This window comes from Mobula hypostoma, chromosome 8, assembly GCF_963921235.1.
Source record: "Mobula hypostoma chromosome 8, sMobHyp1.1, whole genome shotgun sequence".
Lineage (NCBI taxonomy): Eukaryota > Metazoa > Chordata > Chondrichthyes > Myliobatiformes > Myliobatidae > Mobula > Mobula hypostoma.
In genome coordinates this window covers 14,856,193-14,882,424 of record NC_086104.1, presented here as the reverse complement: position 1 = coordinate 14,882,424, position 26,232 = coordinate 14,856,193, and the positions used below count along the sequence as shown (strand labels likewise).

The 26,232-nt window shown below is 40.7% G+C and overlaps 1 protein-coding gene across 2 annotated transcripts; it reads left to right on the top strand.

Moving 5' to 3' along the window:
- Positions 1-8,651: 8,651 nt before the first annotated feature.
- LOC134350064 (transmembrane protein 179-like) lies at positions 8,652-15,437 on the top strand. 2 transcript variants are annotated; one of them, XM_063054980.1, is made up of 4 exons: positions 10,493-11,090; positions 12,414-12,551; positions 15,098-15,176; positions 15,250-15,437. In XM_063054980.1, exons 1-4 carry the CDS (start codon positions 10,768-10,770, stop codon positions 15,418-15,420), a joined length of 711 nt encoding a protein of 236 aa, XP_062911050.1. In that variant the 5' UTR covers positions 10,493-10,767; the 3' UTR covers positions 15,421-15,437. The 2 variants fall into 2 exon arrangements, with proteins under 2 accessions (XP_062911051.1, XP_062911050.1); XM_063054981.1 differs by lacking the exon at positions 12,414-12,551 and having other exon boundaries at positions 8,652-11,090.
- Positions 15,438-26,232: the final 10,795 nt, after the last annotated feature.

Here is a 26,232-nt window from a genome sequence, read left to right as displayed (position 1 = left end):
GAGTATAATCACTATACTTTTCCATCACATGACAGTTAAATGCATTTACCAAATCTGTTTTATATCTTTCTTTCCTTTTTACCTCTAACAAATGCCAGTCTATGTCAGGCCATACAAGCTTCCATGGAGCTACAACCAGATAAACTACTGAAGGACTTATCCTCAGATCAGACGCTCCACATTCTTTCGCGATATCATTCCCTACCCGACTAAAGGTATCCCTCTGAAACCTCCCATTTTCCCAGCACTCCTGCAACGCTCCTTTAGTAGGGTGAGAATCATTGTGCCCCTGCAAGTTTAGCCCAGTAGTTTGCCATCAGTTGCATCCTTCTTAGTTCCAAAGGCATTATTCCCATTTCTACCTGTAGTGCTGACACTGGTGACGTTTTAAAAGCCCCACTGCACACTCTCAAGGCCTGAGCCTGAATCACATCCAGTTTCCTTATAAGAGACCTAGCTGCTGATCCATATACTATATTTCCATAATCCAATACAGATCTTACTAAAGCCACATACATTCTCTTCAAAGCTGAACAACTTGCTCCCCATTCCCTACCAGTCAAACATCTCATCACATTTATTACTTTTTTACATTTCTCCTCAACTTTTCTGATATGGTCTGCCCATGTTAATCGTGAATCAAATATAACTCCCAGAAATTTAAATGATGCAACCCTTTCTAATTCAACCCCATACATCCTTAACTTCTTCCCTACCTCAACCCTTTTCCTGGTAAAAAATACAGTTTGAGTTTTATCTACTGAAAATCTACATCCCCAATCATAACCCCACTCCACCACTTCATCAATTGCTTCTTGTAGTTTCCTGATTATATGGTCCATTTTCCTGCCTCTTTTCCACAAGGCCCCATCATCCGCAAACAGTGACCTACCTATATCCACTGGTACCTTTGTGAAGACATCATTGATCATAATGATGAAAAGTAATGGGCTAATCACACTACCTTGAGGTGTGCCATTTTCCACTATGTACTGTTTTGAAAATTCTGATCCAATCCGAACTTGAATTTTTCTACCAAACAAAAAATCTTTAATCCAATTAAAAACTCTCCCACCAACCCCCATCTTGTGCAGTTTAATTAATAATCCTTCCTTCCACATCATATCATAGGCTTTTTCAATGTCAAAGAATACTGCCACTACTGACTCTTTATTTGCCTGGGCCTTCCTTATTTCAGTCTCTAACATAATCACTGAGTCCATGGAATTCCTTCCCTTTCTAAAACCACTCTGATAACTTGCCAGCATTCCCCTCAGGCTGAAACCCTTCGTCAGGACTAACTGAAGGAAGAGTTAGTAAGAGATTTGAAAGTGGGAGGGGGAGGGGGAGATCCAAAATGATAGGAGAAGACAGGAGGGGGAGGGATGGAGCCAAGAGCTGGACAGGTGATTGGCAAAGGGGATATGAGAGGATCATGGGACAGGAGGTGCGAGGAGAAAGACAAGGGGGGGGAACCAGAGGATGGGCAAGGGGTATAGTCAGAGGGACAGAGGGAGAAAAAGGAGAGTGAGAGAAAGAATGTGTGTATAAAAATAAACAACGGATGGGGTATGAGGGGGAGGTGGGGCATTAGCGGAAGTTAGAGAAGTCGATGTTCATGCCATCAGGTTGGAGGCTACCCAGACGGAATATAAGGTGTTGTTCCTCCAACCTGAGTGTGGCTTCATCTTTACAGTAGAGGAGGCCGTGGATAGACATGTCAGAATGGGAATGGGTTGTGGAATTAAAATGTGTGGCCACTGGAAGATCCTGCTTTCTCTGGCGGACAGAGCGTAGGTGTTCAGCAAAGCGGTCTCCCAGTCTGCGTCGGGTCTCGCCAATATATAGAAGGCCACATCTATATATTGTGTGTTGCTAGGCATTGGGTTGAATACGTTCAGGTAATTCCACCATTTTCATGTAGATCTCCTGTATACATGTCTCTGCCGTGTGTTCATTTCTTGGGTCATTTAATTTGTCCTGCCTTCCACCTTATTGCAGAGCCTTCTTCCTGTGCAATTAAACCTTGTTTTATCTCATGACATTTTCCAATTTTGATAAACCGTTTCTCCCTCTCCACTAACTTCCTGTTCTACAGAGTATTTCTGCTCTTGGTTCACATAAACAGCATTCACAATATCTGATTTTATATTTCTGTGCTAATCTGGCAGCTTGTTAAGGTAAATGCAATTTCAACGATCAAGCAGAAAAATAGAATTTGTGAACTTATTAAAATTGACACTCAGGTTTTAGGAATTTTTTTGGACATTTTCCAAAAGAAAGGATTTTCATTAAGATTTAACTTTAAGGTTACTTTTTTAAACCAATGTGAATTCACATGAATTTATAAGAACATAAGACCATAAGGTATAGGAGCAGAAGTAGGCCATTTGGCCCATCAAGTCTGCTCCGCCATTCAATCATGGGCTGATCCACTTCATCCAGTCATCCCCACTCCCCAGCTTTCACCCCATACCCTTTGATGCCCTGGCTAGTCAAGAACCTATCTATTTAAAGGAGTGGAGGAAGGAACAATTTGGTGCAAATAGCTGAGTGCAGTCCTGCATGCGGTTAGCTGCAATCTGGCCAGCCATCACACTGAGCACACCTGAATCTTTCTTCCGCAGTGCTGAAGCCTTTCAAGTTTATTCATTTAGCCACTTTAATGAAAGTTTATAAGCAAGCTGGGAAAGGGGTAGCAATTTTACAATCTGAACTTTAGGGGAAAAACATAACAAATATATCCAATATGTAATTCTACCTCAATACCAAACACTGGTGCATTTCAGAACATTCTACAAGCGAATAATTTCCATGTATATTTTGATGAGTTTTAAAGGGTGAAGTAAGGAGAAAATACAAGGCAGCACAAATATTTACTGAATTCAAAATAAAAATTGCCTATTGTTTTTGCCTGTAGTTTTTGCCTATTGGACATTAGGGTGGGGGATCACAAATGTGGAACCTTTTAATAGTTACCTGATATGGACTTTGCTGGCAATGTCAGCATTTATCTGAAATGAGTGTTGTGTAATGAACCAGATTTGATTAGGGAGCTTAAAGGAACCATTGGGAGACAGCGATCACAATATGATACAATTCACTCTTCACTTTGAGAAGATAAAGTCAGGTGTATCAGTGAAGTAAAGGAAATTACAGAGGCCTGTGAAAGGAACTGGCCAAAGTTGATTGGAAGGGGACATTAGCAGGAATGGCTCAAGGCAATTTGGAAGGCACAGGATAGATATATCCCAAAGACAAAGAAGTATTAATGGGAAGATGAGGCAACTGTAGGTGACAAGGAAAGTCAAATACAGCATAAAAGCAAAAGGGAGAGCATACAATATTACAATATAGCAGAAAATAGTGGCAAGTTAAAGGATTGGGAAGCTTTTAAAAACCAGCAGAAGACAATAAAAAGCCATAAGAAGAGAAAAGATGAAATATGAAGGTAATCGAACCAAAAATGTCAAAGAGGATATGAAAGTTTTTTTTTCAGATATGTAGAGTAAAAGAGAGGCGAGAATGGGGGATATTGGACTGCTGGAAAATGACTCTGGAGATGTTGTAATGGAGGACAAAGAATTGGCAGAGAATCTTAATAAGCATTTTGCTTTAGTCTTCACTATGAAAGACAGTAAACGTATATCTGAAATTGAGAGTGTCAGGGGCCAGAAGTGAGTGTAGTTGCTATTATTAAAGAGAAGGTGCTTGGGAAGCTAAAAATCTGAGGATAGATAAATCACCTGAAGGAGATGCATTATACCATAGGATTCTGAAAGAGGTAGCTGAAGAGATTGAGGAGGCATTAGTAATGTTCCTTCAAGAATCACTAGATTCTGAAATGGTTTGGGAGGTCTCTTTGAGAAGGGAGGGAAGCAGAAGAAAGGAAAATATAGACCAGTTAGCTTGACTTCAGTGGTTGGGAAGATACTGGAGTCCATTACTAAGGATGAGGTTTGGGGGCACCTGGAGACACATGATAAAGTAGGTGAAAACCATCATGAGCTTAAGGGCAAATTTTGCCTCACAAATCTCTCAGAATTCTTTGAAGAAATAGCAGGCATGGTAGACAATGGAGAGTCAGTGGATGTTATTTTCTAGGATTTTCAGGCGGTCTTTGACAAGGTGCCATACATGAGGCTGCTTAACAAGAGCCCATGGTATTACAAGAAAAATACTAGCATGGATAGAAGACTGGCTTATTGGCAGGAAGCAAATAGTCAGAAAAAAGGGGGCCTAATCTGATTGGTTGCCAGTGACAGGTGTCTGGACTGGGAGTGCTTTTCATGCTGTATGTCAATGATTTAGATGATGGAATTGATAACTTTGTGGCTAAGTTTGCAGACAATACAAAGATAGGGGGAGGGGCAGGTTGTGTTGAGGAAGCAGGGAGTCTGCAGAAGGACTTGGACAAATTGAGAGAATAGCCAAAGAAGGGCCAGATAGAATATAGTGTAGGGAAGTGTATGGTCATGCACTTTGGTAGAAGACATAAAGATGTACACTACTTCCTGAAGGGGAGAAAATTCAAAAATCAGAGTGCAAAGGAACTTAGGAGTCCTTGTGAAGGATTCCCAAAAGGTTAACTTGCAGGTTGAGTCTGTGGTAAGGAAGGCAAATGCAATGTTTGCGTTCATGTTGAGAAGTCTAGAATATGAGCAAGGATGGGATGTTGAGTTTTTATAAGGCATTGGTCAGACAGCACTTGGAGTATTGTGAGCAGTTTTGGGTCCCTGATCAAAGTAAACGTTTGGTAGCATTGGAGATTGTCCAGAGGAGGTTCAGGAGAATGATTCCAGGAATGAAAGGTTTAATGTATGAGGTCTGTTTGATGGCTCTGGGCTTGTTCTCCCTGGAGTTTAGAAGAGTGGGAATCTCATTGAAACCTATTGAATGGTGAAAGGCCTAGATAGAGTGGATGTCAAGAGGATGTTTCCTATGGTGGGTGGGTCTAGAACCAGAATGCACAGCCTCAAAATAGAAGAATGGCCATTTAGAACAGAGATGAGAAAATATTTCTTTAGCCAGAGGTTGGTGAATCTGTGGAATTCATTGCCATGGCGGCCAAATGGTTGAGTATATTTAAATCAGAAGCTAGCAGGGCATCAAAGGTTGCAGGGAGAAGGCTGGAGAATGGGGTTGAGAAGGATAATAAATCAGCCATGATGGAGTGGTGGAGCGGACTCGATGGGTTAAGCGGTCTAATTCTGCTCCTATTTATTATAGTCCTATCATGTAGTTCTAGTGTCCCCAAACTGAGGAGGAAGATGAGTCCACCATGGCAGTTCTAGGATGATAATGTTAATGCACCAACCTACTTCTCAATCTTCCTCAGTACTGCACATTACCTCAACTAGCTTCATGCTAGAGTTGAGTTTATCTATAGGGCGTTGAGAAGTGCCACAAACCCAGAGACAAAAACCTATCTGGGTTTTTGGTATCCACTTGTTTGTGGATGCCCAATAAAACAGCAGACATCAGAACTGAAGTGGAAACTGTTAAAAACATTGACCACAAGGGACTCTATTGCATATTGGAGAATCTAAAATCATGCCTTTCCAGTAAGGATAGCAAGTTTCCTTTCCTGGAGCATGCTGATGAACCAGGTAAGATTTTATAAAAATTAAAACTCTTCTATTTGGACTTTTTTAATTAAGGTAATTTAAATTTCCCAGTTATTGTTATGGAACTCAAACTCATGTATATGGACAACAGTGTAGGCATTGTTGCTATCCAGTAATTTAGCCACTATGCTCAACATCAAATTCAAAAACAGAAATGCAGCATATAATGATAATGCTATTATCAGCCAGAATGAATATAATTAGGATAACTTCTCTGATGACAGGTTGTAGGCTTATTAGCTTCATCATGGACACAACCCCCTCCCCCCACTGTTGACGGCATCTTCAAGAAGCTGTAGCTCATGTAGGTAGCATCCATCTTCAAGGACCCTCAACATGCCCTTTTCTCATTACTACCATCCAGGAGGACCACACTTGATGATTCAGGAATTGCTTGCTCCCCTCCAGCATCAAATTTCTGAGGGTTCAATAAACACTACCCTGTTATTCCTTTTCTCTGCACTACTTTTGTATTTTGTAACTTATAGTAATTTTATGTCTTTACACTGTGCTACTGATGCACAATGATTTTCACGTCATATAAGAAAGTGCCACCCGGGAGAAAGAACAAGAGCCTCAGGACTCACACAACCAGGTTCAGGAACAGTTATCCATCCATCCATCAGGGTCTTGATCCAATCACTTGCCCCATCATTGAAACGTTCCCACAACCAATGCACTCTCTTTCAAGGACACTTCATCTCATGTTCTTAATATTTATTGTTCATTTATTATTATTTCTTCTATTTGTATGTGCATAGTTTGTTATCTTGATGGTGCAAGGTTCAAATGGGCAGTCATTCATTGATTCTGTTTTGGTTATTATTCAATAGATTTATTGAGTATGCCTACAAGAAAATGAATCTCAGGGTTGTATATGTACTTTGATACAGAAGTAAATGGATATGTATATGTGCTTTGATTTACTTTGAACTTTGTTAATAAACCTGATTCTGATATTGCCTCAATGGTATCACAATGTTAATAGAGCAAGGTAATTTTTACATAAGGACAGTTACATTTAAATTATGCAAGGCATTCTCGTTGGTCTCTCATTCCCCCGGTAACCCATTCTCTCTCCGGAAGGGCATCAACTCCCTTTTATGATGTTATCAAGCAACATGCATTAAGGTTTCTACCAACCAGCACATCTTTGGGGATGTCAAGGGCAGAAGAGGGCGCCAGGCAAACACACCCCTGGTCACAGTGGGATGGTGCATATTCCCTGCAGACAGAACCCGAGGTCAAGTCGAACCCAGTTTCTGCAACCTCACGCTGTCCAAATGGGAAAAGATGCTGTAAATGTTTACTTCCTCTGATTTTTAAATAGATGTCTCTGCGTATCGACTTTAGTTGCAGCAGATTGGAGAATTTGTCGGTGCATCATACATCCTAGTAAAGGCTGATTTATACTTCTGCGTAGGCTCTACGCTGTAGCCTACACAAGTGACCTACGCCGTTGTGAGCATTTATACTTGTGCGTTGGTGTGTCTGCGTCGCTCTGCAATTCACCGCCAAAATGTTAGTTGGCGGTGGGGTTTCTATGCCACTGTGTTGAGTTTCTTTGTGTTGAATTTAGCCTGATTTATACCTCTGTGTCAAATCTACGCGATAGGTACGCGTACCCTACACCGTAGGGTGACGGGCACCTCCCCAAAAAAGTAACTCACACGTTGCGGCGACGCAGTCCGCAACAACTGTGATTGATCCACTTGGTAGCATCGCATGTCCTCATACGCATTTCTGGTTGCTTTTCTCCGCCTAGTCTGTACACTGATGCGAAATAAATGGTTGGAGACGATGAACCAAATCATCAAATCTATCTGCCGACATCTGAAAATATTTGAAATGCATTTTCTCATCCATGTCTCTCACAAAGAAACACAACACTGTGGTATAGAAACTCCACCACCAACTAGCGTTTTGGCGGTGAATTGCAGAGCGACACAGACACAACAACGCATGCTCGCTACAGCGTAGAGCTACACAGAAGTATAAATCAGGCTTACGGTGCAGCCTGTAAGCAGAAGTATAAATCAGGCTTTTCTTTGTGTACTTTAAACAATGGCGACTGAAACTGAGCGCATCATGTTGGAGTTGGAGCTACTCAATGTTGAACAAGAGTTACTTTTATTGAAATTACTGCAATGCAGAGAAGAGAGAAGACATCGGAGGAGACGGTGTGTACGACCATTGAACGGATTGAGGCAGAAGGAGGGTGAATTTTCTGTGCTTGTCCGGCCACTAAGAGACATCATGGACGAGGAAATGCATTTCAAATATTTTCGGATGTTGGCAGGTAGATTTGACGATTTGGTTCATCGTCTCCAACCATTTATTTCGCATCAGTGTACGGACCAATCACAGTGGTTGTGGTCTGCGTCGCCGTGACGCGTAGTTACATTTTTGGGGAGGTGCGCGTCAGGCTACGGCGTAGGGTACGCGGCTACACCGTACCTACGGCATAGATTTGACGCAGAAGTATAAATTGGCCTTAATACACTTACCATGCTGGAGGAACTCAGCAGGGCAGGCAGCATCTGTGGAAAAGAGTAAAGAGTCGATGATTCGGGCCAAGACCCTTCATCCGCACATTTTCTCTCGTTAGTCATACATCCTATCCCAGGGGTCCCCAACCTTTTTTGCACCGCGGACTGGTTTAATATTGACAATATTCTTGCAGACCGCCGACCGGGGGAGGGGGTGTTAATCACGCCGGAATATAGGTGATAAGTCAACAATAAATCACTTACAAGTGGCTAATGCACTCAATTTCGTTTCTAAAAGGGTTTATCTAATGAATTTAATATGAAACACACAGCGCATATTTTCCTCACATGAATATAGTGATAAGTCAATTATAAGTCACTTATAAGTCAATAGCATCATATCATTTTAAGTAACGTTTGGATATTAAACACACAGCACATATTTTCCCCGTATGAACATATAAAATCATTTCAACACACCAATATTGCTGAATCAGTGGGAGCCCTGGGCTTGTTTCCCTGCAACAACACGGTCCTATCGAGGGGTGATGGGAGACAGCGATACTCGAATGGGTTCCTTATGTCCAGTTTATTCCGCAATTTAGTTTTCGTTGCATTCATTGCAGAAAACCCCACTTCGCAGAGATATGACATTGGAAATGGAAGCAACGTTTTCAGTGTTTTCATAGCTATCTCAGGATATTCAGCCTTGACTTTGATCCAGAATGCTGGCAGAGATGTTAGGTCAAACATACTTTTCAGCTCATCGTTGTTTGCAAGCTCGAGGAGTTGATCTTCTTCCCGTGCTGACATGGATGATTCACCAGGGACATTCACAAATGGATCACGGACCCATTCCTTTGCACGTCTTGGGTCATTTGTGGTTGGGAAGTAACACTCGAATTCTGTTGACAGCGAAGATAGGTGATCGCACACCAGCTGTGAGAAGGACGGTGCAGCCTCAGTCTCTCCCAAAATCTCAGCTAATGTTGGGAACGTGTCAAATATGCCCCTGTCTACTTGCCGTCCCCACAGTTCCAGTTTGGCTTTGAAAGCAGACACTTTATCTGCCAACTTGGGCAGTTGTCATTCTCCCCTGAAGCAACAAATTGAGTTCATTGAGCAGGTTGAAGATGTCACACAGATAAGTGAGTTTTGCTATCCAGTCCTCGTCACTGAAGTGTGCTGCCAGTGGTGACTTTTCTCCTGAAATAAATCTCTGTAGCTGCTCTCTTAACTCAAAAACCCTGGCCAGGGCTCTCCCCCTTGATAGCCACCTGACTTCAGTGTGTAAGAGAAGGCGTTTGTGCTCTGCATCCATTTCCTTGCAAAGCTGCTCAAACAGACGTGAATTATGGGCTTTTGCTTTGATATGATTGATAACTTCAACAACGTCACTCAATACGCTGTTAAGATCAGCTGATATTTTTCGGCTAGCCAGCATTTCTCTGTGCATGACACAGTGTGTAGACTGGCATCAGGAGCAACCTCTTTGACTCGGGTAGTGAAACCAGACAGCTGTCCAGTCATAGCTGCAGCCCGTCTGTACATATTCCAACACAGGATGACCAGTCCAGTTTGCCTGACATGTTGTCATTCAAAGACTTGAATAGTTCTGCCCCAGTTGTGTTAGTTGGCAGCGGCAGTGCACACAACATATCCTCGTGCACATCGTCTTGAAATATATATCGCACATAAACCAGCAGCATTGCCTTGTTGTCGACATTGGTAGACTCGTCGACCTGGATAGCATACCACGATGACTCGTTAAGCCGTTCCAACAGTTATGCTTCGATGTCCTCTGCTATGTCACCGATTCTCCTTGAAACTGCGGTAGCTGAAAGAGAAACCTGTGCCATCTTGTTAGCTGCAGCCTCTCCCAACAGTTCATGGCACATGTCCTTGGCAGCAGGCAGAATCAATTCTTCACCAACAGTGAAAGGCTTCTTAGCCTGAGCAATACGGTTAGCCACTAAGTACGACGCTCTCAGAGCAGCAGCATTTGTGGAGGTGGTGGCTCTCAACACTTGCTTCTGTCCCACTTGCTCACGTTTTTTCCACTCAAAAACTCAACAGGTTTGTCTTTAAGTGCAGGGTGCTTGGACTCAAGGTGCCGAAGCAGTTTTGAGGGCTTCATTGCCTCATTAGACAGCTTGTCTCCACATATCACACACAGGGGGCTTGGAGCGTGCGAGTCACCGGTCGCAATAAAGTCATATTTTATGTACGACTCGTCGTATTTTATGTTGAAGGAAGCTTTCTTTTTTTGCAGTCTCAGCCTCAGCTGTCTCTGCTTATCATCATCGTTAGGCCTTTTATGTCGCCTACCACCTCTTCCAAAGAAACTCTCAAGCGACGTTTGATTTTTACTCATCGAGTAGTTGTAGGTTAATGGCCGACTAATGACCTCGTGTGCGTTCAAGTTCAACAGTGGGTGTGACAGAGAAGAGGAAAGGTGCAGCTGACTCATATCGCCAAAACACCCAACTTCCAACTCAAGGGGCGTGGGACGCTGTCCCTTTAAATGAAGCCACGCCCCCTTCTTCCCGCCTCTATTTGAATGGTCCGAGCAGCTCCTCCCGCGTGCCGGAGGTGCGGATTTGGCGACCGACTGATAGTGGCTCCTCGTCCTTCCGTCGTTCCCTGCGGCGATGAGCGGCGTTAACAACCGGCTTCTCTTCTGCCAGTGCACCGCCTACGTGCTCGCCTTCGTGCTGGCCCTGTTCGCGGCGGTGCCGCTGGGCCAGGAGCAGCACGAGCTGCGCGGCCACTGCCTGCTGTACGCGGCGGGCCGCTGGCAGCGCGGCAACGCCAGCCGGGGTTCGGGGTGCGCGCAGGCGCAGTGTGTCCGCCTGCTGCGCTGGGGTCCGGCGTCCGCGTGCCGCTTCAGCCTCTTTGTGAGCGTCTTCAGCTGCGCCTGCGCCGCGCTCCAGGCCTTCAGGAGCGCCTGCGTTCTCTATGGGGGCGTCGAGGAGTAAGCGCTCAGTTTATCGTTCCCCGTTCTTGTTTGCCACTAACCACTTGGAGATGAAATGCAATTAGTCTCGTTTGTCCCCTGGCAAGCTCTATCGAGTTTTGCAATTATGTTTGTAAACAAATATTTAATGATTATATTAAGTTCTGGAGTAGTAGTAAGTGTGTTTGTGGAACGACCAAAGTCAAGGTGCTTGCATGTCACCGTATACAACCTTGAGGTTCATTGTCTTGCAGTTCTTTACAGGAAAGTAAAGAAATACAATAGAAATTATAGAAACAGTATGTAAACAAAGACTGATAAGCAACTAATGTGCAAAAGAAGACAAATTGTGCAAAATAAATAAATAATACCGATTACAATGAGTCGTACAATCCTTGAAAGTGAATCTAGGTAGAGGAATCGGGTCGGAGTTGAAGTGACTGAAGTTATGCATGCTGGTTCAGGAGCCTGATGGTTGGAGGGTAATAACTGTTACTGAACTTGGTGGTGTGGTATCTAAGGCTCCTGTACCTCCTTTCTCATAGCAACAGTGAGAAGAGAGCATAGCCTGGATGCTGTTGGGTCCTTGATGATGGATGCTACTTTTATTATGGCAGCACTCCTTGTAATGTTGAGGGTTTTGCCTGTGATGGACTGGGCTGTATTCATTACTTCCTGTAGACTTTTCTGTTCATGGGCGTTGCTGTTTCCATACCAGGTGAGATGGTACTCTCCAGTGTGACTGCTTTTCTCCTTCTGCATTTGCTACCTGACCCAAGTGTTTCTGACATCTTGGTTCTTTGAAAAGGCTAAATGCAAATTACATGGCAATTGTGTAGTTTGACAGGATTTGGTGGATGATATTGGTGAGCATAAGTGGATTTACAATTGCGCCACTGTTTGGCTCAAAGGAACAACACTGGGACTTTCAAATCTCTTGACTTTGCATAAGTCTAATTCTATTTTGATGTATCTGTTGTCTTTGCCTGTAAGTCTGAAATCAGTTGTATAAAACCTAAATTAAAAGATGTGCTGACGATAGATGCATTTTCTTATGGATAGAGGGATATGAGCCATAATGTGGGTAAATGGGACTAGATTTGATGGGAATATTGATCGACATTAATAATTTGAGCCAAAGGGCCTATTTCTGTGCTGTATGTCTCTGACTGTATTAAATGGAGACATGCATACTATGTCATCACATAAATTTAATGAATTTGAGAAATTTATCAATCTGTCTTGCCTCTAACAAGCTGTAGCGATAACCAGACCTAAAGATGTCTGTGGCTAATGGTTATTTTATTGTCTTCTGAAACAGTTTATTCTTTTCATTTGTAGATCCCACTTTTCAGAATTTATAGGCATGCTTCTTAGTTGCACCATTGCTTTAATGACATTGATAGCCGGTGCCACAGTAAGTGAGGGGCTTAAAACATGGTGCAGCTCGATCACCGACAAGGGTAATACTTCAATTAGGTATGCAATATTGATTGTAATTTACTACCTAAACTGAGTTTATTGTCAGTTTTTAATTTTTCACGTATTGGTGGCACTAGTGCTGTAAAATACTAGCAATTATTTAATCAGGGAATTGTGTATGATAGATACTTTTTTGTATTTGATTTTGAATTGTAATGCTTATTATTTTGATTTGTAACACTTGGGGTAATTATTTAGAAAAAGTTTTACCAATTTCAATTAGCTGTATGTGGCCGATTAGGAATGGCCTTCCAGGCAGGGTCCTTTGTACCAGAGTGAACTGCATTGTGCAGTGATTCAGCTGTGCTCCTCTGCGTACTCTCACTCTTGAGACAATAAGAAATCGGAGCTGAATGAGACTACTCAGCCCATCGAGTCTGCTCCCCATTCCATCATGGCTGATTTACATTATTATCCCCCTTAACCCCATTCTTCTGTATTTTCCTTGTAACCTTCGACACCCTGATGAACCAAAAAAACTATCAAACTCTGCTTTAAATATACTCAATGACTTGGCCTCCACAGCCATTCATGGTAATGAATTCCGCAGATGCACCACCCTCTGGCTAAAGAAATCCCCCCCCTTATTTCTGTCCCTCAGTTTTGAGGCTGTGTCCTCTGGTCTTAGACGACTTACCCACAATAGGACACATTCTCTCCACACTTACTCTCTCTAGGCATTTCAATAGGTTTCAATGAGACCCCCTAATACTTCTAAACAGCAGTCAGTACAGATCCAGAGCCATTAAACACTACTTGTGTTCACCTCTTCATTCTGGAATCATTCTTGTGCACCTCTACTGCAACCTCTCCAATGCCAGCACATCTTTTCTTGGATAAGGGGCCCAAAACTACACTCAGTACTCCGAGTGCGGTCTGACCAGTGCCTTATAAAGCCTCAGCATCACATCCTTGCTCTTGTGTTCTTGTCCTCTTGAAATAAATGTTAACATTGCATTTGCCTTCCTTACCACTGACTCAGCCTTCAAGTTAACCTTTTGGGAATCCTGAACAAAGACTCCCAAGTTCCTTTGCACCACTGATTTTTTTTTTTTTTTTGCATTTTCCCCCCTTTAAAAAGTGGTCTGCACCTTTATGCCTTCTACCAAAGTGCATGACCATACACTTCCCTACACTATATTCCATCTGCCCCTTTGCTCATTCTCCCAATCTGACCAAGTCCTCCTTCAGCATCCCTGCTACACTACATATTCCCTCATGGATCTGGCATCAACTTGATTTTCCCAATCTACATATTGAAATCCCCTTCATGACTATTGTAACACTACCCTTATTATTTGCCTTTTCTATTTTCCATTGAAATTGATATCCCACATCCTGGTTACTGTTAAGAGGCCAGTATAGAACTCCTTTCAGTGTCTCCCTTGGTAATTTAACTCTACCCACATGGTTTCTACATTTTCCAATTCTATGCCACCTCTTTCTAAGGATTTGGGTTCATTTTATAATAACAGAGCCACCCCACTCCTCTGCCTTCCTGCCTGTCCTTTTGATACAAGCTGTATCCTTGGATGTTAAGCTCCCAAATATGATCTTCTTTCAGCCACATCTCAGTAATGCCCACAACATCATAACTGCCATCTCTAAGTGCACAACAAGATCACCTAACTTATTGTGTATACCTTGAGCATTCAAATATAACATCTTCGGTCCTGTGTTTATCACCCTTATTGATTTTGCCCCCATGTTACTTCACCTCATCCCACTGACTGCAGTTTTTCTTTATCTACCTGTCTATCCTCAGTCTTACTACTCTGCATGTGCTTGTATACAAACTGCCTTTCCACAGTCCTATCACTCTGGTTCCCATCTCCCTGCCAACTTTAAACCCTTCCCAACAGCTCTAACAAATGTGCCTGCAAGGATGTTAGTCCCATTTGGCTTCTGGTGTAACCTGAGAGCTGAAGTTTCCCTGTTTTGGGTTTGTGGGCCTATAGAAACAGAAAAACTACAGCACAATACAGGCCCTTTGGCCCACAATGCTCTGCTGAACATCTACTTTAGAAATTACTTAGGGTTACCCATAGCCCTTTATTTTTCTAAGCACCATGTACCTATCCAGGAGTCTCTTAAAAGACCCTATCGTGTCCGCTTCCACCACCAACGCAGGCAGCCCGTTCCACGCACTCACCACTTTTTTTAAAAAAGAACAAACTTACCCCTGATATCTCCTCTGTACCTACTTCCAAGCACCTTGAAACTGTGCCCTCTGGTGCTAGCCATTTCAGCTCTGGGGAAAAAGTCTCTGACTATCCACACGATCAAATGCTAAGAGTTGTCTCCAGCCGATACAGAATGGTTGCTTCCTGATGGAGTATTATTTTCCTTTCTTTTTACACACTTGTCCTGAACATCCTTGTGCTGAAATGGAAATCGTTCTGCACTAGCGAACAGAGGAAAAATTTCTTTGATTACGCATCAACTCTATTATGAACTAATACAAGTAAAAAATGTAGATTTGAATAGATTTTATTTTTGTAGAAGTTTTATCCCAGTTAATAACTGGAATCATTTTGTTTCAGTTGCAGAGATATTCAAGAAGAATCCCTGAATCAGAATGTGGTTTCCACTTTGTTCTATGATCACTTTGGCACTGCACAGGTAAATCTTGTGCTATCACAAGTACTTGATGCATTTAAAAACTGAACTAATTGGTAACTGTTTCCTCTTTCAGTTTGCCCTCTGGTGTGCTTGGGTGGTGTGGATTATATTGGCAGTACTTACACTCAAGAAGGTTTCTCAAAATCGTGGTAAAGACAACTGTACTGCACAGAAAAAAGAGGCACTTCTAAATCTACAAACACAGGGATATCTTCATGGACAAGTAACCAATGTATTCATTTGACCAAATAAACTATAACTGCAGTCACTAATGTAGAAATGTGATCTTTGAAACTTTCTTGGGATAAACAAGATCTGGCTGGTGTGGATTGGGACAGGCTGTTTTCTGACAAAAATGTACTTGGTATGTGGGAGGCTTTCAAAAGTGAAATTTTGAGCAAACAAAGTTTGCATGTCCATGTCTGACTGAAAGGTAAAGCTAACAGGTGCAGGGAACCTTGTTTTCAAGAGCTATTGAATCAGAATCGGGTTTATTATCACCTGCATGTGCCGTGAGATTTGTTAATTTAGCAGCTGCAGTACATAATCTAACCGTATAACAATTACAGCACAGAAACAGGCCATCTCGGCCCTTCTAGTCTGTGCCAAACTCATACTCTCACCTAGTCCCACCGACCTGCACTCAGTCCATAACCCTCCACTCCTGTCCATTTAACTTTAAATGACAACATCGAACCTGCCTCAACCACCTCTGCTGGAAGCTCGTTCTGAGTAAAGAGGTTCCCCCTCATGTTACCCCTAAACTTTTGCCCTTTCACTCTCAACTCATGTCCTCTTGTTTGAATCTGCCCCACTTTCAATGGAAAAAGCCTATCCACGTCAACTCTATCTATCCCCCCCCCGCTCATAATCTTAAATACCTCTATCAAGCCCCCCCTCAACCTTCTACGCTCCAGAGAATAAAGACCCAGCTTGTTCAACCTTTCTCTGTAACTTGGGAGATGAAACCCAGGTAACATTCTAGTAAATTTTCTCTGTACTCTCTCAATTTTGTTGACATCTTTCCGATAATTCAGTGACCAGAACTGTACACAATACTCCAAATTTTGCCTCACCAATGCCTTATACAATTTCAGCATTGCATCCCAACTCCTGTACTCAGTGCTCTGATTAATAAAGGCCAGCATACCAAAAGCTTTCTTCACCACCCTATCCACATGAGATTCCACCTTCAGGGAACTATGCACTATTATTCCTAGATGCCTCTGATCTACTGCATTCTTCAATGCCCTACCATTTACCATGTATGTCCTATTTTGATTAGTCCTACCAAAATGTAGTACCTCACATTTATCAGCATTAAACTCCATCTGCCATCTTTCAGCCTACTCTTCCAAGTGGTCTAAATCTCTCTGCAAGCTTTGAAAACCTACTTCATTATCCACAACTCCACCTATCTTAGTATCATCTGCATACTAACTAATCCAATTTATCACCCCATCATCCAGATCATTAATATATATGACAAATAACATTGGACCCAGTACAGAGCCCTGAGGCACACCACTAGTCACTGGCCTCCAATCTAACAAACAGTTATCCACCACTACTCTCTGGCGTCTCCCATCCAGCCACTGCTGAATCCATTTTACTACTTCAATATTAATACCTAACGATTGAGCCTTCCTAACTAAACTTCCATGTGGAACCTTGTCAAAGGCCTTACTGGTCCATATAGACAACATCCACCGCTTTACCCTCGTCAACTTTCTGAGTAACATCTTCAAAAAATTCAATAAGATTTGTCATACATGACCTTCCACGCACAAATCCATGTTGACTGTTCCTAATCAGACTCCAGATAATTATATATACCATCTCTAAGAATACTTTCCATCAATTTACCCACCACTGACATCAAACTCACTGGCCGATAATTGCTAGGTTTATTCTTAGAACACTTTTTAAACAATGGAACAACATGAGCAATATGCCACTCCTCCAGCACCATCCTCATTTCTAATGACATTTGAAATATTTCTGTCAGAGCCCCTGCTATTTCCACACTAACTTCCCTCAAGGTCCTGTCAGGACCTGGAGACTTATCCACTTTTATATTCCTTAAAAGTGCCAGTACTTCCTCTTCTTTATTCATCGTAGTTTCCATAACTACCCTACTTGTTTCCCTTACCTTACAATTCAATATCCTTCTCCGTAATGAATACCGAAGAAAAATTGTTCAAAATGTCCCCCATCTCTTTTGGCTCCGCACATAGCCGTCCACTCTGATTCTCTGAGGGACTAATTTTATCCCTCACTATCCTTTTGCTATTAATATAACTGTAGAAACCCTTTGGATTTATTTTCACCTTATTTGCCAAAGCAACCTCCTCTTTTAGCTTTTCTAATTTCTTTCTTAAGATTCTTTTTACATTCTTTATATTCCTCGAGCACCTCATTGACTCCAAGCTGCCTATATTTATTGTAGATCTCCCCAATACCCTTGAAAACCATGGCGCTCTCAAACTTTTAACCTTTCCTTTCAACCTAACAGGAACATAAAGATTCTGTACCCTCAAAATTTCACCTTTAAATTACCTCCACTTCTCTATTACATCCTTCCCATAAAACAAATTGTCCCAATCCACTCCTTCTAAATCCTTTTGCAGCTCCTCAAAGTTAGCCTTTCTCCAATCAAAAATCTCAACCCTGGGTCCAGTCCTATCCTTCTCCATAATTATATTGAAACTAATGGCATTGTGATCACTGGACCGGAAGTGCTCCCCAACACACACCTCCATCACCTGTCCTATCTCATTCCCTAACAGGAGATCCAACACTGCCCCTTCTCTCGTTGGTACCTCTATGTATTGCTGCAAAAAACTATCTTGCACACATTTTACAAACTTCAATCCATCCAGCCCTTTTACAGAATGGGTTTCCCAGTCTATGTGTGGAAAATTAAAATCTTGCACAATCACAACCTTGTGCTTACTACAAATATCTGCTATCTCCTTGCAAATTTGCTCCTCCAATTCTCACTCCCCATTAGGTGGTCTATAATACACCCCTATAAGCGTTACTACACCTTTCCTGTTCCTCAATTCCATCCAAATAGCCTCCCTGGACGAATCCTCTAATCTATCCTGCCAAAGCACCGCTGTAATATTTTCTCTGACAAGCAATGCAACACCTCCCCCTCTTGCCCCTCCGATTCTATCACATCTGAAGCAACAAAATCCAGGAATATTTAGTTGCCAATCACACCCCTCCTGCAACTATGTTTCACTAATAGCTACATCATCCCATTTCCCAGTATCAATCCATGCTCTAAGCTCATCCACCTTTCTTAAAATGCTCTTGGCATTAAAATAGATACGTTTAAGAAACTCTCCACCTCTTACTCTCTGTTTATCCCTAATGGTGCAAACAACTTTGTAATCTTTTTCTTCCTTCTCCCCAACATCTTCGGTCTGAGATGTATAGAAGAAAAAAACAGAAAATATAATAATATGTAAATCGATTACAGCTTATTTTGAATAAATTAAAAAATTGTGCAAAAAACAGGAATGACCAACCTTTCAAAGCATTTCATCACTGTAGATGTGAGTGCTACTGGGCAATAGTCATTAAGGCAGCTCACATTATTATTCTTGGGCACTGACATAATTGTTGCCTTTTTGAAGCAAGTGGGAACTTGCGCCTGTAGCAGTGAGAGGTTGAAAATGTTCTTGAATACTCCTGCCAGTTGGTTGGCACAGATTTTCAGAGCCTTACCAGGTACTCCATCAGGACCTTCCGCCTTGCAAGGGTTCACTCTCTTTAAAGACATCCTAACATTGGCCTCTGAGACAGAGATCAGAGTCATCAGGTGCACAGGGATCTTCACAGCTGTAGTTATAATCTCCCTTTCAAAGCGGGCATAGAAGGCGTTGAGTTCATCTGGTAGTGAAGCATTGCTGCCATTCATGCTATTGGGTTTTGCTTTAGAGGAAGCCCTGCCAGAGTTGTCATACATCCGATGTTGCCTCCAACCTCGTTCAAAATTGTCTCTTTGCCCTTGAAATAGCCCTCCACAAATCATACCTAGTTTTCTGGTACAGGCCTGGTTCGCCATTCTTGAATGCCACAGATCCAGCCTTCAGCAGACAATGTACCTCCTGGTTCATCCACGGCTTCTGGTTTGGGAATGTACAGTAAGTCTTTGTAGGCACACATTCATCCACACGGGTTTTAATGAAGTCGGTAACAACTGCAGCATACTCATCCAGGTTCAATGATGAATCTCTGAATACAGTCCAGTCCACCAATTCAAAGCAGTCCTGTGGCGTTTCTGTGCTTCCCTTGTCCGTACCTTCTTGGTCCTCACTACAGTCTCTGCCTATACTCGGAGTAGAAGTACAGCCAGGTGATCAGACTTCCTGAAGTGAGGACATGGAATAGCACGGTAGGCATTCTTGATGGTGGTGTAACAATGGTCCAGTGTGTTGTTCCCTCTCGTATTGCAAGTGATCTGTTGATCGTAATTGCTTAGTGTCTCCCTCCCACCCCCCAGACTGGCCTGGTTAAAATATCCCAAAACGATGGTGAAGGCATTAGGGTGTGCTGTTTCATGCATGTTGATCCCATTGCTCAGATCATCTAAAGCCTGATTGACATTGACCTGGGGTGGAATGTATACTGCTACCTAAATGATAGGCCCTGGTTAAGGGTAAAAAGAGGTGCATAGTGGCTGTAGGCAGGTAGGAACAAATGAAGTGCTTATGGAGTATAAGAAATGCAAGAGAACACTTAAAGAAATCAGGAGGGCTAAAAGAAAGCATGAGGCTGCCCTGGCAAACCAGGTGAAGGAGAATCCTGGGGGATTCTACAGATGTGTTAAGAGCAAAACAGTCAGTCCTTTGGAAGATCAGATTGGTAATCCATGAGTAGAGCCCAAAGAGGGAGATCTTAATTAATTTTTTTTTTTTGGCATCGTATTTACTCAGGAGATGGACACAGAAGTGAGGCAAAGTGACATCAATTTCATGGACTCTATACAGATGAGAAGTTGTTTGCTTTCCTGAGGCAAATTTGGGTGGATAAATCCCCAGGGCCTGACAAGGTGTTCTCTTAGACCCTGTAGAAGGTGAGTGTAGAAATTACCAGGGCTCTAGCGAAGATATTTAAATTATCCTTGGCAACAGGTGATGTACCAGAGGACTGGAGGATAGCCACTGTTGTTCTGCTGTTTAAGAAAGGTTCTAAAAATAAACCAGAAAATTATAGGCTGGTGAGCCTGACATTAGTAGTGGGAAAGTTATTGGAAGGTATTCTAAAGGACCTCTTGTGTGTATTTGGATAGACATGGACTGATTTAAGGATAGTCTGCAAGGCAGTGGATGTTGTCTACATGGATTTTAGCAAGGCGTTTGACAAGGTCCCACATGGGAGGTTGTTCAAGAAGGTTCAGTCTTTTGGCATTCAAGATGGTGTAGTAAATTGAATTAGACACTGGCTTTGTGGGAGAAACCAGAAAGTGATAGTAGATGGCCTCTCTGACTGGAGGCCTGTGATGAGTGGTGCACGGCAGGGATTGGTGCTGGGTCTGTTTGTCATCTACATCAGTTATCTGGATGATAATGTGGTTAACTGGATCAGCAAATTTGTAGATGACACCAAGATTAGGCATGTGGACAATGAGGAAGGATATCATCGTTTGCAGTGGGATCTGGTCGAACTGGAAAAGTGGGCTGAAAAATGGCAGATGGAATTTAATGCAGGCAAGTATGAGGTGATGCACTTCGGTAAGACCAAGCAGGGTAGGTGTTGCACAGTAAATGGTAGGGCAGTGAGGAGTGTGGAAGAACAAAGGGATCTGGGAATACAGGTGCATAATTCATTGAAATTGGCAATAGACTTCCTGTTGGCGGTGGATGGAATAACAGCATTTTATAGCCGCTCCTAGTTTACTTTTCCTACTTTCCAACCTGATCTGACACTATGACTACGAGAACTGCTAAAGGTAAAAAAGAAGAAGATTCTTCTACATCTTTCGATTCTATTATTGAATTGATGCAAAACCACAGAAAGGAAGCGTCCGAGGAATTTCAGCGATTCAGGAAGGAATCCTCCGAAGAGTTTCAACAACTTGGCTTTGAAATTAAGCACAAAACTGGATTCTATTCAAGAAATCCTAACTGAGCATGATAAATGAATAAAAGAGAATGAAGAAATCCTGTGGATTCTGGATGAGAAAATGGACAACCTGCAAAAGCGTTATGAAAAACAATCCAAGGTTAATGACGAACTAAGTCAGAAGAATATTGATTTAGAAAACAGAAGTAGAAGGAATAACATACGAATTCCTGGTCTTGACGAGTTAACTGAAGATGATCATCCTACAGAATTTTTTGCAAACTTTCTGGTTCAGCTATTTTCAGATATTTAAAAATCGACACCAATGATCAACTGAGTGCATAGAATACCTGGGAACAGAATGTTTACAAGCAAACCTCATTCAGTGCTGATCGCTTTTCATGAGTTTCAAACAAAGGACTGTATAATTCGTGAATCTCGTTGGAAAGGTATGATTGACTTTAATGGAAAAAAGATTAGAATCGTTGAAGATTTCTCAGCAGATATTATGAGGGAACGTACTAAGTTCAAAAACGTCATGTCAGAGTTCCATAAAAAAGATTTAAAACCTTCTCTACGGTACCTGGCGTAGCTCAGAATTACACTGCAAGATGGACCGTGAAAATGGTTCCGTTCCAGTTTCCAGGCTCAGGAATATTTAGAGTCAGTAAAGTGACTGCTTATTATTTGCTACATGAATAACTGTTTATTTCACCGTTGCTAAACTTTGTACTTAACTCTTTCCTTTTGGACTCTTTAAGGATTTATTTTGAGAATAAGACTTTAATGTGCTATTACTTTGTTAAGTTTAAGAGCATCATGTTAGAGCTGTTTAACAAAAACTTACATGAATAATTGTGTATTTTGTCTCTGGTGAATCTTGTAGTCAATTTTCTTTCAGAACCTCTTAAGGTTTTACTTTGAGATTAAGATTTTAATGAGTCAATATTCTGTGTGTCCATATTATTGTATATTATCCAGAACGAGGGGTCACAGTTTGAGGATAGAGGGGAAGCCTTTTAGGACCGAGATTAGGAAAAACTTCTTCACACAGAGAGTGGTGAATCTGTGGAATTCTCTGCCACAGCAAACTGTTGAGGCCAGTTCATTAGCTATGTTTAAAAGGAAGTTAGATATGGCCCTTGTGGCTACAGGGGTCAGGGGGTATGGAGGGAAGGCTGGGTTCTGAGTTGGATGATCAGCCATGATCATAATAAATGGCGGTGCAGGCTCGAAGGGCCGAATGGCCTACTCCTGCACCTATTTTCTATGTTTCTATGTTTCTATTATACTTACTTTTCTAGAGTTTTTTTCTTGATACCAGAATTAACTGTCTCTTTATTATCTGTTGTTTTGACTAGGTTGGAATATTCTAACCTTGTAATTTATCTGGAGCTAAGCCAGCAGGATATTTAGGGGGTTGTCGTCATTAGTTGTAGGTGTCGACTTTCTCTCTTTGGGAGTGAGGAGGGTGTTTGGGTTTTTTTTCTTGGAAGCTGTTTGGGATTTTTAGCCAAACCTGTTGTTTGGTTTTCTTATCTCATAGGTCATTGTTTAGTTTTATTAATCTTCTTAAGGATTATCCTTTTAATTTCTTTTTTTAAAATAATAAAATGGATTATAATACTAAATTACTTAGTCTTAACGTGAAAGAATTAAATCACCCTTTGAAATGAAATAAGATTTTTGCCTATATCAAAAAATTTAAGGTCCCAATTATTTTGTTACGAGAAACACATGTACGTAATTCTGATAATTCACGCCTTTTCAGCTGATGGAGAAAATTGCACTTTCACTCAAGTTTTCAGGCCAAAGCTAGAGGTGTCTCGATTTTTATAGAAAATACAGTTCCTTTTGTTCAACACAAGGTTGTTTCTGATACTAATAGATGATTTGTTATAGTATCAGGGAAATTAGAGAATAAATTGTTGGTATTTGCCAGTGTTTATGCCCCCAATATAGATGATCCCGGATTCTTTGAGTGATTTTTTTTTTCCATTTTTACTTGATCTGAGTGTGTATTCATTGGTGATGGCAGGAGACTTTTATTGCTGGTTAGACCCAGTTTTAGATTGGTCCTCTTCTAAACCAGTGACACTTAATAAATCAGCTTCATTTATCCATTCATTTTTAACAAAATGTGGTATTGTTGATATATGGCGTTTCTTATATCCAACAGATAGAGAATACTCGTTTTTCTCTCATGTTCATCATGCGTATTCCAGAATTGACTTTTTATTGATAACCAAATGATTCCATTAGTTTGATCTTGTGAATATAAAGAGATTGCTATTTCTGATCATGCTTCTGTGCTTTTATCCATAAATCTTCCTGGTTTTCCTCAGACAAATAGATTCTGGCATTTTAATTTAGCTCTGTTATCTGACAATGATTTCTTAAAGTTCTTGGAGAGGTAAATCACTTATTTTTTTGAAGAGAATATGGTGGAGGAGACTTCTAGCCTTGTTATATGGGATGCCTTTAAAGCATATATTAGAGGACAAATCATTTGTTATACTGCAAATGTTAAGAAAAAAGCTAATAAAGAGAATATTAATTTAGCCATTCAGCTGAAACAATTAGATGAAGAATATGCTTTGACCTCAGATCATGTTGTATATAAAAGACGGGTTGAAATTAAAACTAACTATGATTTTTTATTAACATACCCTATTGAAACCCAACTCCTAAAGGATAAAAGTCAATTTTATATCCATGGAGATAAAACAGGTAAATTATTGGCTAACCAAATTAAAACTTCTCGTGCTAAACGACAGATTAAAGAAATTTATAAAGCTAACGGTACTAGGACAACTGATCATTTAGAAATAAATGATACTTTTAGAGAATATTATTCTAAACTTTATAGCTCTGATCTTCTTAAAGATAATACTGTCATGGATAACTTTTTAGACCAAATAAATATCCCTATGCTTTCTGTTGATGACCAAAAACAGCTGGATCAATGTATTTCTCACAAAGAAATAGCTGAGGCTGTATGTTCACTGCATTCAGGGAAAGCTCCAGGTCCTGACGGATTTTCTGGAGAATTTTATAAGGCTTTTTCTTCTTCGCTCATACCCCATTTATGTTCAGTTTTTTCAGATTCTTTTAAGTCAGGTAGGTTACTGCAATCTTTTTACGAAACTTCTATTTCACTTATCCTTAAAAAGAATAAGAATCCAACTGAATGTTCTTCATATAGACCAATTTCTTTACTTAATGTTGATGCTAAAATTTTATCTGAAGTTCTGGCCCGTAGGATGGAAAATATCTTACCAGCTATCATTTCTGATAGCAGACTGGTTTTACTAAAAATTGATATTCTCATTTTAATATTCATTGATTATTAAATGTTACTTATTCTCCTTCTAAGGAGATATCGGAGTGTGTGATATCCTTAGATGCTGAGAAGGCTTTTGATCGAGTTGAATGGCATTATTTATTTAAAATTTTAGAAAAATTTAATTTTGGGTCTAACTTTATTCAATGGATTAAACTACTGTATTTATCCCCTTTTGCTCGGGTTCTTACTAATTCTCAGAATTCTAAACCATTTAAACTTCAGTGTGGAACCAGACAAGATTGCCCTTTGAGTCCTTTGCTCTTTGACCTGGTTTTAGAACCTTTAGCTATTGCTTTTCGAGAATCTAATGATATCACTGGTATTTTACACAAGGGTACTATCCACAAAGTTTCACTTTATGCGGATGATTTATTGCCTTACATTTCTAATGTCGATACTTCATTACCTTCTGTGCTTTCTTTACTATCTTGTTTTAGTCAATTTTCTGGATATAAACTGAACCTACACAAGAGTGAATTTTTTCCTTTGGATAATTTGCCATTAACTAATATTAACCTTCCTTTTAACATTGTAAGAAACCAATTCACTCATTTGGGTGTAACAATTACTTAGAATTACAGATACTTATTTAAAGAAAATTTTCTTACTTTATTAAATTATATAAGAAGAACATTATCAAATTGGTCGCCCCTTTTGTTATCATTGATTGGTGGAATTAATTCTATTAAAATGAATGTTTTACCTAAATTTATATACCTCTTTCAGGCATTACCCGTTTTTGTTCCTAAGTCCTTTTTTGACTCTCTGGACTCTATTTTATCCTCCTACGTATGGAAAAATAAACATCCTCAACTGAATAAAGTCCATCTCCAGAAAGTTAAATAGAATGGAGGTTTAGCTTTACCAAATTTTAGGTTTTATTACTGGGCAGCTAATATATGGAATCTCACGTTTTGGTTATACTATATTAACCACAAGGACTGTCCCGGGTGGGTTTCTTTAGAAGCTAACTAGGTTAATAAATTTTCAATTATCTCCCTATTGGGATCTTCACTTCCTTTATCCTTAAGTAAGGTAACTGAAAATGTGGTAGTCAAACATACTTTAAGGATTTGGATATAATTTAGAAGACAGTTTGTTTTACTGAGATTCTCCCTTTCTAGTCCCATTTTTTTTTAAATTATTTTTTTAAACCTTCTATAACTGATGTAGTCTTTAAGCAATGGGAAGGATTGGGCATTACATGTTTCTGGGATCTGTTTGTGGGAGGAAGTCTTTCTTTGTTTGAACAATTGTCAACCAAACATAGTTTAGTCCTGACGAAGGGTCTCGGCCTGAAACGTCGACTGCACCTCTTCCTACAGATGCTGCCTGGCCTGCTGTGTTCACCAGAAACCTTGATATATGTTGTTAGTTTACCAAAAACCCATTTTCTCGGTACTTACAAATTAGAGATTTTCTGCGATCTCAATTATATACATTTCCTAATGGACCTGATAAGAACATATTAGATGTAATTCTTAATATGAAACCGTTCTATAATGGTTCAATATCCAATATTTATGATATGTTGTTGGGAATGAGAAATGATTCTTTAGGCAAGATAAAAAATCTTTGGGAACAAGATTTACAGACCTGAATTTCTGAAGAAACTTGGAATGAGATTTTTAA